This window comes from Triticum urartu, chromosome 2A (genome assembly GCF_056163025.1).
Source record: "Triticum urartu cultivar PI428250 chromosome 2A, HENAU_Tu73, whole genome shotgun sequence".
Lineage (NCBI taxonomy): Eukaryota > Viridiplantae > Streptophyta > Magnoliopsida > Poales > Poaceae > Triticum > Triticum urartu.
Window position 1 is genome coordinate 644,193,301 of NC_141874.1, and position 15,934 is coordinate 644,209,234.

General features: G+C 44.3%; 1 protein-coding gene across 1 annotated transcript; it reads left to right on the top strand.

Annotated features, from left to right (window-relative positions):
* Positions 1-8,523: 8,523 nt before the first annotated feature.
* Positions 8,524-12,394, top strand: LOC125539362 (branched-chain amino acid aminotransferase 2, chloroplastic). The gene is made up of 10 exons (XM_048702806.2): positions 8,524-8,846; positions 8,961-9,058; positions 9,545-9,722; positions 9,877-10,053; positions 10,133-10,264; positions 10,351-10,449; positions 10,769-10,885; positions 11,189-11,284; positions 11,391-11,503; positions 11,982-12,394. The coding sequence occupies exons 1-10, from the start codon at positions 8,742-8,744 to the stop codon at positions 12,097-12,099; spliced, it is 1,233 nt and encodes a 410-aa protein (XP_048558763.1). The 5' UTR covers positions 8,524-8,741; the 3' UTR covers positions 12,100-12,394.
* Positions 12,395-15,934: the final 3,540 nt, after the last annotated feature.

Sequence of the window (15,934 nt, forward strand, 5' to 3'; positions counted from 1 at the left end):
TAAAGGGTTTCGGATGCACAAGTAGTGATCATACTTAGTGCAAATGAAGGCTAGCAAAAAGATTGAGAAGCGCCCAACCAAGAAACAAAAAATCTCATACCCAAGCATTAAGCATAAGTAACACCGAATAATGCACCATAAGTAGGACGTAAATTTTATTGCATAATTGTTGACTTTTGTGCTTTCATAGGGAATCACAAACCTTAACATCAATATTCTTACTAAAGCACAATTACTCATCAACATGACTCACATATCATATCATCATATCTCAAAACCATTACTAAGAATCAAGTTTATTTTGTCCAATGATCTTCATGAAAGTTTTTATTATATCCTCTTTGGATATCTATCACTTTGAGACTATTTTCATGTGTTGCTTTTAATAATCTTAAACAAATTTAAGTGAAGAACATGAGCATAATATTTCTTTCTCTCAAAATAATCTAAGTGAAGCAAGAGAGAATTTCTTAAAAAATTTAATAACTCCCAAATAAATCTAAGTGAAGCATGAGAGCACTTTTTCAAAAATAACAAAGTACAACGTGCTCAAAAAGATATAAGTGAAGCACGAGAGCAATTCCAAGGCTCTAAAAATTTAAGTGAAGCATAGGAGCAAGCATAGCATAATTTTTGGCTCTCTCAAAAAGGTGTGTCCAACAAGGATTCAAGAGTTAAAACACAAAGCAAAACAAGAAAAGACTCATATCATACAAGACGCTCCAAGCAAAACTCATAATATGTGACGAATAAAAATATAGTTCCAAGAAAAATACCGATGGTTGTTAGAAGAAAGAGGGGATGCCACTCGGGGGCATCCCCAAGCTTAGTTGCTTGCTACTTCTTGAATATTATCTTGGGGTGCCTCGGGCATCCCCAAGCTTAGCCTTTTGCTAATCCTTATTCCTTCATCCATCATAAAATCACCCAAAACTTGAAAACTTCAATCACACAAAACTCAACAAAACCTTCGTGAGATCCGTTAGTATAAGAAAGCAAACCACTACTATAAGTACTGTTGCAAACCCATTCATATTTTATTTTTGAATTATATATAATGTATTCCAACTTTTCTATGGCAAAAACTCTTCAAATAAAACCATAGAATCATCAAAACAAGCACACAACACAGAGAAAACCAAATCAGTCAAAAAACAGGACAGTCTGTAGAAATCTGACTACTTCGGATACTTCTGTAACTCCAAAAATTCTGAGAAATTAGGACGGCATGAATAATTTGTTTATTAATATTCTTAAAAATAATCAACTCAAAATCACTCTTCTGATAAAAATGAAAAATATTTTCATGAGCGCAAAAGTTTCTGTGTTTAGCAAGATCAAATCAATTCTCACCCCAAATTATCCTAAAGGCCTTTCTTGGCACAAACACTAATTTAAACCACAAAAACACATCTAACCAGAGGCATAATTGGGTATTTTATTGAAAACAACAAGAAAACCAAAAAGAAAAAAGATACAAGTTGGGTTGCCTCCCAACAAGCGCTATCGTTTTACACCCCTAGCTAGGCATAACACGTAGGATCTAAGTTTTGTCATCCATGATCTTTCCCACTTTAGTAAGGGTATTTTCAAATCCGGGAGGCTCTTTGCGCTTCCCTAAATTTTCTGGGAAAGAAACCATCTTGAGATCTAAAATATCCAAACGTTTATTGCAAAGGTTAATGAAAGTGTTCATCTAGTTGATGCTACCATTGAGATGTTTAAGAGGTTCATTATATTTTTGTAACTCGACCATATGTTTATGCAAATCACCATGGTTGTCTAAAATTTGAGCTCCCTCTAGGGTGAAATAAAACCCTTTCTTTTTTGGTGGAACCCCCAAAATTCCTTCTAAGATTTCATAGGCAGCATTGACATCAAGCTCAATAAAATTCCCTTTTGCAACAAAATCTAAAAGTTGTCTATAATGCCAAGCCAATCCCACATAAAAATTTCTAAGCAAATTTTTTTGCATATCCCTTTAAATTACAAACACGATAGAACTCCATTAGCCCATACCAAGCATCTTTCAAATTTTCTCCTTGTCTCGGTTTGAAGTATAAGACTTCAAAATCTGGTTACAAAGGAGGAGCGTTCAAACTAGCCATTGTGACGAGAGAAAGAGAACAAGAATAGATCTGACAAGAAAACGGTGAACGAAAAAGAGGGCGAATAAAATGGCAAATTTTTGTGAAGTGGGGGAGAGGAAAACGAAAGGGAAAATGGCAAATAATGTAAATTGTGAGGAGATGAGATTTGTGATTAGGAACCTGCTTGATGTTGAAGATCCTCCCCGACAACGGCGCCAGAAATTCCTTTTGATGCCTGCTTGAACTACGTCGGTATTTCCCCAAAGAGGAAGGGATGATGCAGCACAGCGATGGTAGGTATTTCCCTCAGTGATGAGACCAGGGTTATCGAACCAGTAGGAGAACCAACCGACACAACGTAAACAGCCCCTGCACACAAATAACAAGTACTCGCAACCCGACGTGTTAAAGGGGTTGTCAATCCCTTTCGGATAACGGTGCCTCAATTTGGCGACAAGACGTGATAAAGTTGTGATAGATAGGATAAATAGATCACAAATAAAATAAAGTGCAGCAAGGTATTTTTGTATTTTTGGTTTAATAGATCTGAAAATAAAAGCAAAGGAAAATAGATCGCAAAGGCAAATATGATGAAAAGAGACCCGGGGGCCGTAGGTTTCACTAGTGGCCTCTCTCGAGAAAAATAGCAAACGGTGGAAAACAATTACTGTTGGGAAATTGATAGAACTTCAAATAATCATGACGATATCTAGGCAATGATCATGATATAGGCATCACATCCAAGATTAGTAGACCGACTCTTGCCTGCATATACTACTATTACTCCACACATCGACCGCTATCCAGCATGCATCTAGTGTATTAAGTTCATGGAAAAACGGAGTAATGCAACAAGAACGATGGCATGATGTAGACAAGATCTATTTATGTAGAAATAGACCCCATCTTGTTATCCTTAATAGCAACGATACATACATGTCGTTTCCCCTTCTGTCACTGGGATCAAGCACCGTAAGATCGAACCCATCACAAAGCACCTCTTCCCATTGCAAGATAAATAGATCAAGTTAGCCAAACAAAACCCAAATATCAAAGAAGAAATACGAGGCTATAAGCAATCATGCATATAAGAGATCAAAGAAGACTCAAATAACTTTCATGGATAAAAACATAGATCTGATCATAAACTCAAAGTTCATCAGATCCCAACAAACACACCGCAAAAAGACTTACGGCCTATGGATCTCCAAGAGACCATTGTATTGAGAATCAAGAGAGAGAGAGAGAGAGGAAGCCATCTAGCTACTAACTACGGACTCGTAGGTCTACAAAGAACTACTCACGCATCATCAGAGAGGCACCAATGGACATGATGAACCCCTAAGAAATGTTGTCTAGATTGGATCTAGTGTTTCTGGAACTTGCAGCGACTGGAATTGATTTCGTCGACTCCCCTAGGGTTTCTGGAATATTGGGGTATTTATAGAGCAAAGAGGTGGTGCGGGAGGCCACCGTGGTGGGCACAACCCACCAGGGCATGCCTGGGCCTCCAGGCGTGCCCTGGTGTCTTGTGCTCACCATGGGATGGCCCTCTGGTACTTCTTTGGCCCACTGGATGTCTTTTGGTCCAAAAAATTTCCACAAAAAGTTTCCCTGCATTTGGACTCCGTTTGGTATTGATTTCCTGTGATGTAAAAAACAAGCAGAAAACAACAACTAGCACTGGGCACTATGTCAATAGGTTAGTACCAAAAATGATATAAAATGATTGAAAAACATCCAAGAATGATAATATAACAGCATGGAACAATCAAAAATTATAGATACGTTGGAGACGTATCAGGCCACCGCCCAGATCCGCCGCTCTAGCATTCAAGATCCATAGTAAGCCGCAGCTTGCCAGGTTCCCACCGCCACGCATGCCGACCATCAGGTAGAGCTGACCCCGGACGCCACCGGCACCACGCCAACACCTCCCCCCCCCCAACCATACCGATGAAGGTGGAACACCTAGGCACGAGCCCACCATCTCTTCGGGCCGCCGACCGGCGCCCAGGCCCTCACCACCCTGGAGGAGAACTGATCTGGGTCAGTAACTGCCACCACCAGCCGACATGGCCGGGCCCCATGTTGCACCCGCAGCCATGGTTCCCCAGCCGCCATCGGAAACGCCTGGGGCCGCCGCCCCAGCGTGCCAACTATGTCGCCATGCCGAGTGCCCAGGGGGGCCATCGCGCCTTGGTCAGAGACCCCTCGCGGGGAGGGGAGGAGAGCCCGCCGACCTCCTCCGATAGCAGCGGGGGAGCAGGGGAGGTGGTGGTTAGGGTTCGCCCGAGCCACCCCCTGGAGGTGACACGAGCGACGGGAGTATTTGTTGGGAAACGTAGTAGAAAGCAAAAAAAATCGCACCTACGATCACCCAAGAACAATATGAAGATGCAGAACGGGTTGTGATCAGCAATCGTTACCGACTCAGAGTGCAGCAGAAGTAGACGAGTCGGTGTAGATCGTACTTGAAGTCCCTCGAACATTGATGACAATCCCGAGAACCGCCCTCGAACGATCTCTCGAACTGAAGACCGAAAGCACGGCCTCTCTACTTGGTTGCAAGTACGGTCTTCACGATCTGGTAGCGCTTCACCGTCCAGAGCTAATCGTCACCGAAGAATTAGAGGGAGTAGATTAGAACCACATAGGGCTTCTAATTATGAGGATTATAGGTGGCTAGGGCTAGCTCTAATTAGTCTAGGACCAACTAGAACTATAACTAGATCAACTAGAAGAGGCTCCCAAAACTTGTGTATCAATAGGGTAGAAAACCTCTAGTATATATATAGGTTAGGAGGGGAGGAGAGGGCAGCCACCAAGGGAGGAAAACCTCTCTTGGTGCGCCGGCCAAGGGGGTGGGAGTCGGGAGTAGGACTCCCACCCCTAGTCCAATTCGGCCCCCTTCCTTAGGGAAGGGTGGCACTTTCCCACTTGGGCCTTTTTGGCCCAAGTTGCCTTCCACCTCTTGGCCTTTTAAGGCCCGTTGATATTTAATTTATATATATAATACTATAAACATTTTTAGAGTATTATATATATAATTTAACATCTCTGGAAACATTTTCCACCTACACATATTAATTGGTAATACCCGGTATTAGCCAATATTCACCGAAACCCTTTCGGTGACCCCGAAACGCTTCCGGAACCTCTCAAAACTATTTCAAATATTAATGCAACTATTTCATGAATATATTCTCATCACTCTCGTTCCACTAACACTCAGCAGATCGTGATTACCTTAAGCTTGTGACCCCGTAGGTTCGGTAAATCATAGACATGAACGAATACTCCTTCATTCAATGACCGCTAGCGGAACCGTGGACATCCATATCGGTCCCTATGATTACACGAATGATATTGGAGTGAACCTTTGGTTATCACGCGATGTTCCCTTTGCTTCGTGATACTTTACGAAACCCAGTGTGCATCGGTATCCTCCTGGGTCATCACCATGCCCATTATACCGTTGATCCCGTTACCGGTTTTGTTCTTCTTTCTCGTTGACATGTTCCGACGTCCCCGTGACATTGTCACATGTGTCTGGCAAGACAATTATGGATGTCGTCACACCGAGAGGGCCCTAAGAATATCTCTCCATCATCGGAGGAGCAAATCCCACTCTCGAGTTGTTCGTTCACTTGTCAAACATTCCGATGAACCTGAAAGTTGTCGTTATGATCACCTTGTTACAGATGACGTTTGAGAAACCCCAAAGTCCACCGCCTGGTAGGAAGTAACTGAGACACTCTCATTTTCTGAGGAACTAAACTACACATGCTAACACTCCGTGTTATAACAAATGATTTCAGGCGATATGATCACAAAGTATAACATACAAGATTGGGTCGACTCAATATGATCGTTCTTCTAATGTCATACCCTCAATGTTGTTTTAGGGATATCGCTGCACTTAACGATATTCTAAGATCTGGAAAATGTGATCACCAACAACACTTGAGCCAGTCCTAGAGGCTAGACCGGGAACCTATTGTTTGACCGTTTATCATTCCACACGTGCATATGAGTTTTCCACTGAATCGCATATTACAGGATCATAGCAGTTATAACATGAAATATAAACTCTTAATTATAAACAAGGAAATATAATAATACAAATATTATTGCCTCTAGGGCATATTTCCAACAATATCCAACTATCACCTTGCCAAATTGGCATGTATGCAAATGTAATCCTTTTAGACTTTGAAAGCCACTAGGAGTAGGACATAAGCTGACAATGTCAATTTCCTATTTTATGAATCTCCTGTCATATTAGTAAGGGCTCCTTTGATTCAAAGGACTTTCGTAGAATTTTTTGAGAACTAGAATCTTTAGGAATTTTTCTATGTTGAGCTTTTGGTTCGTAGGATTGGATCCTATAGGATTTATTCATAAAGATCATTAGGACTTCATTTCATAGGAAATCTAACATCTACTTCAACCTTTTTTCTTTTTATAATTTCTTTGTTTTTTCTATGACATCAAACATGGTTTGTCAATTTTATAGGATTCAAGTGGGCTTGCCACTCCCATCCAATATGTTTCCTGTTTTTGTGTTCTGACATTCCTACGACTCAAAGTGGCCCTAAGAGCAACTCTAGTACATGTGTTATAAATCGGTACTGCAAATCGTTTTAGGTTTCCCCTAAAACGATTTTGTGGCAACTCAATGGTTCTGACAGAACAGATCCGCTATAACATACTGCAAATTTAAAAACATAGATCATACATAGTTCCCGCTTCAAAATTCAAAACACACAGGAGTTCATACATAGCTAAAAACATAGATCTGACATAGATTAGGGATGTCAGCTTAGTTGCCGACGCGAGGAAGAACGCCTTCGTCAACTTGAAACAAGCGTGGGCATAGGTGTGGTCCTTCTTTGCCGCGATGAGCATGTCAGCGGCCCCTTCTTCTTCAGCTGCCATGGCCCGCTCCACGATGATGAGCTCCTCATCCGCCTCCTGGCACCGCTTGGTGTGCGAGCAGAGCTATTCGTGGAGGCGGTGGAAGTTGGCCCAACGGGACCGACCGGCACTGCGGAAGAGGCGGCCATGCTCCCGCCCTTTCTTGGACCGCCAAGCCTCGGCGAGGGGTCGGCTGGAGCTGTCGGCCTCTGCATCGTTACGCGAGATCTTGCGCGGCGGCGGCCCGCCACGGCCATACCCACCACATCCGCGTGCAGAACCTGCCATTGCTTGCCAGAAAAAGGAATTGCGCCCGGACGGAATTGCTCACCGGAGATAGGAAGGGAGGCGGCGAAGGAGATGTGAGACGTGAACCCTAAAATGCTCCTGACCCCGTACATATAGCGATGAAAGGATGGTTTTGCGGGTCGCTTGTAAAACTTTTACAAACCAGCCTTGATATAGCGGACCTGTTCGGGTCACAAAAAACACAAAAACAAGTCGGAATTATCCGGGCTGGCCAAGATATAGAGCATCCGCTAGAGTTGCTCTAATAGTTTGAAGCAAGGGATTCATTGTATTTCCTAGTTTTATGATCATGAAATATATAGAACAAAAACGTGCAAAAAGAGATATTGTTGTTTACAGTCATGCCCTGTGGAATTTTAGTGACGCGAAGATGACAAGTTTAATTGGTAAACATGGCAAAATTGTGCTCAGTGTATTTTTTAGGGCAACACTATGCGTCGGCCGACGGATAATATGAGAAGATCCGCCGCCTCAGCAGCCGTTGGATGGAGTGTTAGAGTAGCCATCTGATCTCTGCAACAAGCACGTCGTTACGCTCATCTTTCTGCAACAACAATCTTGTTGTAATCGGACTGTTTTTTATTTCTGCAACATGAAGCTTGTTGTGCTCGAGCTTTTGCAACAAGGACCTTGTTAAAAAATTCTGAACCGGGTTTTCCTCCGATGTTAGCAACATGAGCCTTGTTGCACTCAACCTTTTGCAACAACAACCTTATTGCGGAACTTTTCAAACACCTTTTTTTTGTTCGATCTCTGTAACAAGAGCTTTATTGTAGAGAGCCTTCTGCAACAAGAGTCTTATTGCAGAAACTTTTCTGCAGCTAGAAGGATAGCTTGGCCATGGACAAGGGAGGAGAACATTGCTGCCACGGACGGTCCTCCTTGGGGCAGTGGGAAGATGACGGACGCGGCTCACAGTGCCACGTGTAGCAAAGAGGAGGCGGCGAACGCGGAGTCTGTTTTCAGCTGGCTGAACAATAACATTTTCCTATTTTTTTTACCAGAAAATTGTCGTGCGTTGACATCTTTGAGTCACTAGAATTGCCATGGTCAAATCCGAACATTCGGGATTTAGTACCATTTTCGTTAAACTATCATTTACGCAAGAGAAGTACGACCGCTTTACCCCTACCTGAGACCCGATCTAAAGACGCTTCTGCCTCGCTGACCGGTGGACCTAAATGGCCAAATCCCTGTCAGCCCCGCCGCCTCCGGCCTCCGCACCCGCACTGACAGGGCTCGACCCACTTCGCTACCCGGCGGGCGAACCAATGTCAACAAGCCCGCCGGCACGCTTGCCGTTCGTGCGTTCCGCAGCCGCCACCCCGCGACTCCTTCTCCTGATCTCCCCAGCCGTGCCGAGTAGCCAACCAACCTACCCCCACCCACCGCCGATCCCCTGCCCCGGCGAGTCATACAAATATGGAGCTCCGCCTCCGCGCCCCGGTGTCCCGCGCTTCCGCTTCTCCGCGCGGCACGGCGGTCTCCCCCAGCCCCAGGCCGCATCCGCGCCTGCCCTCACAACCCGTACGAATTTTCATCTGCGACTTTCTGCTGCAGCACGGCGATCGGTTAAGTCGTACTGTCCCCAACTATGGGGAAAACCATCAAACACCTAATAAAAAGTGTGGCTGTCTGCAGATTCAGAAGCGATTCGCCGGCAGCGCCGTCTCCGTCTCCAGGCGAGGCACTGCGGCAAGGAGCAGCCCGTGTTCCGCCCTGATGACGGCGTCATACAAGTACGGCAACTTGACCCGGCGCTCCGCGCTGCTGCACTTTCGTTTTCGTTTACGCCAGCCACTAGGCCTGCCTGCTGTTCCTGGCAGAACAAGAACATAGTCAAAAATTGTAGATTGATTATGAAGAATGGGGATTCATTCGCGCATTGCGGTGTTGCTATTGTCCGCCCATTTGTCCTACATTATAACATAGTTATGCACAATTGATGACCTAGTGAAGGAAAACATTGTTACAATCCACTATTTAGTTAAACGAAGAAGGAAAGATTGCTACAATCCAAAACTGATCATGTCAAAGGGTTTAATAGCCACAAGGAGGTAAATAAACTAGAAGAAATCGGTGTAGTACTATCACTGCATCAGTGTGCCTTTGCATTTAGAAGCTGCTAATAAGCTTGGTTCCCTTCTGCGTTCTGGCTGTCCCATGATGGGCATTTTTCCTGTTTTGCCGAATTATTGTTTGTTCATGTGAGCTGCATGTTCCAGCACAGGAACTCCGGACCTGGTCGACTTCGACTGGGAGGCTCTTGGATTTCAATTGGTCCCGACAGACTTTATGTATATAATGAAATGTTCGTCAGATGGGGTGTTTACCAAGGGTGAATTGGTTCCGTATGGGCCAATTGAGATGAACCCCGCTGCTGCAGTTTTAAATTATGGCCAGGTTTGTTTACCTCCCTGTTCTGCCTTGAAGAATCACCACATGATTGATGAACAGTGCTGTGTAATTAATATCCTTGTTGATTTCAGATATGTAGGCTGCTTTCGTTTGCTCCATTTTCGTTGGATATGCTCTAACATGGTTATAAAACGTGCAGGGATTGCTCGAAGGTCTTAGAGCACACAGAAAGGAGGATGGTTCAGTAATTGTTTTTCGCCCTGAGGAAAACGCGTTGCGGATGAGGATAGGTGCAGATCGGCTATGCATGCCTGCACCAAGCGTTGAGCAGTTCCTATCAGGTGTCAAGCAAACTATATTGGCAAACAAGCGTTGGGTAAGTACATATTTCCTTGAACAGTGACATGTGATGCATATCTCCTTTCTCATGGGTTATGTGCTTCATGAGATTGTAGGTACCCCCCACTGGCAAAGGTTCTTTATATATCAGGCCGCTGCTGATTGGAAGTGGAGCTATGCTAGGTGTAGCACCTGCTCCGGAGTATACATTTGTCGTGTATGTTTGCCCAGTTGGTCACTATTTCAAGGTTGGTGAATTTGGCTTCTTTTCAGTTTCATATATCCATTTTTTATGGTTCCAACAGTAATATTTCAATGTCTTATTTACTTTCAGGATGGCCTGTCTCCTATTAGCTTATTGACTGAGGAAGAATATCACCGCGCTGCACCTGGTGGAACTGGTGATATTAAGACAATTGGAAATTATGCTTCGGTAACACACCTTGCTCTGTAATAAGTGTGATATTATTCATCTGATCCATGATTACCTTCTGTACATCTTTACTCCCTGGTTCTCTGAATATGAGTTTGTCTTCCAATATTTTGCAGTTACCCTCAACTTGCATGCTACTGTTGTGCTGCTAAGTGCATCTCAGCTCTAATTTTGCATAGGATAGTGGTAGCTTTCCTCAAAATTTGGTGTATATAAATGCTTATCTTGATCTCTCTGGTTTGATAAGATCAGGAATAACATTACCATATTGTTATGTGGTTCCTGATGCTTTGCACTTTTGTTGAATCCCTGTATGCAGGTTGTTAGTGCTCAGAGAAGAGCCAAGGCGAAAGGTCATTCTGATGTTCTTTACTTGGATCCTGTGCATAAGAAGTTTGTGGAGGAAGTTTCTTCCTGTAATATATTCATGGTGAAGGTATGTGTACTGTACTTTGTTCCATTTGGCTTCCTTTGCAAGTGGATATGAAAACAACAGTGTAGAGTAGTTTGAGTATTAGTGCCTATGATTTCGCTGACAATAATGTCTCGGGGCATCTGCGTAGTCTATTGAAAGAACTGAACAAGGCGCAGATGCAGAATATCATCACCTGATTAGCATGCTAGTAGCCAGGATATTTACTTAATTCCATGACTGCTCCAAACTGTATATGTTGTATTGGCACTATTTTCTTATTACTAGATTTTGATAGGAATGTGATCATTGAATTTTTCCTGACAGGATAATGTTATTTCTACTCCACTATTAACGGGAACAATTCTTCCTGGAATCACAAGAAGAAGTATAATTGAAATTGCCCGAAATCTTGGAATCCAGGTAACTCAAACAGGGATGTTCATCTTCAGCCTGGATCATCTATGGAGCAACAATATGAGATATGATACGATCTTTTCATTTAACATTCTAGCTTTTTTATTTTCAGGTCGAAGAGCGCCTTATTGCGATAGATGAGTTGCTTGACGCGGATGAAGTCTTCTGTACAGGGACTGCCGTTGTACTATCACCTGTTGGTTCCATAGTGTACCACGGAAGAAGGTAAATACCATATAGCCTTGAAGTAATTATTTTTCTACTGGTATCCATTTACATACCCCCTTCGTTCCATAATAAGTGTCGGTGCTCTTAGTTCAAATTACTTATTATGACAGCAGGGAGTATTTGATTAATGAGACTACCAAATCTAGGCAGGATAGGCAGGGTTTATAAGCTTACGAAATTAGGCAATCAGACGTATTGCATCTCTAACTATGAGTTAAGTGCCTAGCAGTAGCAGCAGCATTTCATGTTTGCTCTATGATTGTACCAGCTCCACTGAATTGTTGGGGCCTGGCTCTGCAAAGCCTATGATTGTACCAGGATAGGCAGGGTTTATTATCTTCTTTCATTGATTGTTCATACAAAATCTGCAATTGCCAGTTGGGGCAATATTGGAAAACTTATGGGATCTGCCAGCCACGTCATCAATTGATTACCATTCCTGTATTGAAATCAATCGACTCTCGTTCGTTTGCAGAGTGGAGTATGGGGGCGGGAAGGTCGGAGCGGTGTCCCAGCAACTGTATTCGGCACTCACAGCTATCCAGAAAGGCCTTGCAGAGGACAGTATGGGATGGAGTGTGCAATTGAATTAGCAGCTTTATCATCTGGATGGTCTCTACGAGCTCCTCGGCATGAAAACAATGCAAAATCACTTGACTCTGTGTCAGCAACTTTTCCAGAACGTAGAATAGAGCAATTTCCCTGTGAAGATAGCAAGAGGTACACACACAAGATAGCATCAAGCTGGATCAAAAGATTAATAATAATGAATAAATAGCTGTTGTTTTTTGTCATTCTGTTTCCCAGGAGGACTGATTACACTTTGAGTGTATATAACTCTACCGTACACCCATGACACATAATTATTTGTTGCACCAACTGGGTTCATTACTAGTGTCTCCTTTATGTCTGATATGTATTGAGGCCAACTTATCTGGACAATGGGGTGTGCTATTAGCACAGTGCATAATTATATTGGTCAGGTGGCAACAGTTTTTGCCAATAATGGCTCCCTGGCCCCTGCATCTCATTTACGGTTTGGGGTTCGTCTCGCCTGGTCTCCTCTTCCTCGGCGCAACAGCACACGCCGTGCCATGCACAGATGCACTGTTGCTGATCTGAAAACCTTAAATTTGCTACAGCACCTGCAGCTAGCTACACATGTGACATATCCATCCCTCTACTACTAGTTAAAAGTCTATGATTAGTAGACCATCTCTCTCTTACCTTTGTGGGTCAAAAGGGAGAGAATATATCTATTGTTACCGCTCATATAGCTTTAGAAAAATACTTTCACGCATGGCAAAAAGGATGCTGCTGCTACACACCAAGCTCCTCCCAGCCCACCACGCCCTATTCCTTTGCGGCTAGGGCAAACTCTCCTCTTTAGGCTTCACCGGCAAGCCCATAGATTCGTCTTCCCTTTGCATGTCGCTTCGGTTAGTAGTTTAGGTTAGAGTTTTTAATCCTTGCAGGTGTGGCGCTCAGGCGGATGGCGGGGCTTCTCCTTTGAGTTTTTATTCCGGAGTTCAATCCAACTCAAGTTCGTCCATCTAGACATAGTCGACGGAGCTCTCCCGTAGATTCATGCCGTCTCCTTGGGGCGGTGAGGTTAGGGTTTCTCGTCATGTGACGAGATTTGACGTCAGGTGCTTCAGATCTATTCAATATTTCAACAGCGACGACTGCCGCTTCAGGGTGCTGGTCCGGCTCGGGTGGAGGAACGGTGATAGCAACGCGTTGGCGGCTCATTCCGGCGATGGTAGTGGTCTTTCGGTGGTCTTAGAATCTCGATGTAATATTTATTATGTTTAAGATGCTGTGTATTTCCGGCGAACTTTGATAATAGAACTGGATCAATAAATACTTGTACTCTACCAAACTGACCATTCTCTGTCAAAACTGGTGGCAAGGAAGGAGTGAAGGATACATCAGACCATCCCTGAAAGAAAACAAACAAAAAAGGGACAGAGGGGGGTTGCATCAGAGCACGCAAGACAGAGATGCTTGTGTTCCTTTGTACTTTAGAGCTGTGGAGAAGAGATCGAGATCGATGGGCAGTTGCATCTTGCATGGGGTTGGGTTTGGACTAGGACGCCGTAACGACCAGTTTTAGTTCTTGGTCTGACGCGCGGACAGCTGAACGGGGACAAAAGATGAACGGCGGGTGAGGCGTTGGCGTCGAACATAAGTACGCTTGGCAACAAAACCCCGGGCTGTTAGGCGACTGACCGATGGAACAGGAATGATATATCCAAATCGCCACCCTTTTTCTTCGCGACGAGGCCGACTGATTAGCCAGCCCAGGGTCGACGCGTACGTGATGGAAATGGAATCGATCGCCCACCTAGCGGCGGACAGCGGTCGGCGTCGCCGTGCGGATGCCACGCGCACTGTCGCAGACGCGTGCCGGCCGAGCGTGCGCGCGCGCGGAGAAAGCGGAGCCTCCTGTCGACGGCTCGCGTACTTGCACCGGTGCACGGTGCTGCCTGCGCCTGATGCATCCGCTGAAGAACGGCCGACGAACCTCGCCGTCGTCCCGGCGGTCGATGACGTACGTTTGTAAAGCGGAAAAGCAACTCGGGGCAGCTCTGAGGGAGGGCTCGAGGAAGGAGGGGAAGGTTGAGATGTCGCCGGAATAAAATACCGGCCGGTCGCCCAGCGCGGCGTACGCATACATGATGCACGGTCGCTTGCAAAGCCCACCGGCCGACACGCGCGACAGCGACCCCTCCGCCAACGCCTCCATGCTGCACTGCATGCATCCACCGCCGTCGGACCGGGTCGCGGTCCACGTACGCCCCGACCTTCCTTCCATCGCGCTAACCCGACGTACGACTGCCGGCAGAAGTACACACGCATGTTTGTTACGGTCGTGTAGAGCCATCCAGACCAGCCACGTACGTACGCCTCTCTGTACCGTACTATACAGTATGTATACGAGGAGGCCCACTGTTTCCGGCCGCGTGTACACAGGCGAAAGTAAAGAAACTGTGTACAATACGAGGTGTACGAAATGACATACTACTCTGATACTAAGACATGTTTTTTGACATGGAAAAAGAATCAAGGAAAAGAAACGGGTGATGCCGGGATGCTTTAGTTAGACGCTTCTTCTTATATCCCATGCTAATCCAACTGGTTTCCGGCGAATCTTATTCTAGTTGGTTTGTCACATCCTCGGAATTAAGAATCGGATGATGACACCTGCTGCCGCTGTGGCGCTCACAGAGGAAATTATGAATGCAACCTTCAGGTTGTTCCCATTCGCCTGAAAATATTGGTCAGAGCTATTGAGGAAACCAACCAAAAAGTATATATTCAATGAGAGAGATATTGCTTTGCATGAAAAGGCTGGAGAGATTGAGGGTAAATTTATACATTATCATGAATAATTCAGCGTAAGGCTTTTTCTTCTTAAACTGGAGAGAATTCTAATTAATTGAAACATAATGGTTGTATCGTAATCGTTTCTGAAACTTATTTATTGTGCTAAATAATCCCTTTTCTGGACAGACAAAACCAACATGGATTGGTTAATTAACCAGGAAGTCAGAGAGATACTACTTGCAAGAAAAAGCCAGATAGATTAGTGATAAATTTAATTTTTTTGTCCTAAATAATTCATCGTAATTAAGACTTTTCTTTGAATGTAACTCCGGTTAATTAAGGTAGAATAGTTGTATATTCCAATCATTGTGCACTCTAGTAATCATTTTTCACTCAAATGAGCTAGTGAAAGCTGCAGTTAGTCTGAATTAGAAGATGAAATTTGACATTTGAATTCAACTTGTCACGGCAAAAAAAAAACCATCTCTTGTCACAAAGGTTGCACAGTCAGGCTCCCTCCCGTGGTTCATGTTGAATGCTCGGTGCTCCAAGGAGAGGGGTTGTTTGGAAATGTGCACAAGCATACTCGACACACCCAAAAGGAAAACATGACCACAAACAGTGAGCGCATATATAAAACTCAATACTTTGCACAAGTAATTCGCCCTGCTTACTCCATGTTCCTTTCTACGTTTTATGTAAACTTCATGCAAAGTACTAAAAGATTGTGTACGAAGATTGAGAAAAGCTCTAACAGCAATTGGAAGTGACAAGTAATGGTGAATAAAACCCATCATCTACAAGGAGCATACGAGGTTTCCCTCCCCTCATCGCCCCGACATCCTCATCGCTTGGCTTCTAGTGAAGTAACCCCATATGCTTGCAAGGCGACAATGAAAAAAATGACAAGGCATCACCTGTCGACAACCACAGTGTCATTCAGCTGTAAAGCACCCCACTTATCGGTAGCGCGTTATTTATTAGGACGTCGAGCCACCCGGGCTTCATGTTTAGAAAGTGTTTTAATGCATTGCGCTTTTAGAAACTGATGGTTTGGTGCCAAAGATTATCGGCCAGTATGCAGGCAAGCCAAAAAAT

What these genes read in the sequence shown, in the direction of transcription:
- LOC125539362 (XM_048702806.2), top strand. Translation starts at nt 8,742, where the DNA reads ATGGAGCTCCGCCTCCGCGCCCCGGTGTCCCGCGCTTCCGCTTCTCCG. An exon ending in CGCGCCTGCCCTCACAACCC is followed by an intron (nt 8,847 to 8,960) that starts GTACGAATTTTC and finishes GGCTGTCTGCAG; the next exon opens with ATTCAGAAGCGATTCGCCGG. An exon ending in GTAATATATTCATGGTGAAG is followed by an intron (nt 10,886 to 11,188) that starts GTATGTGTACTG and finishes TTTTCCTGACAG; the next exon opens with GATAATGTTATTTCTACTCC.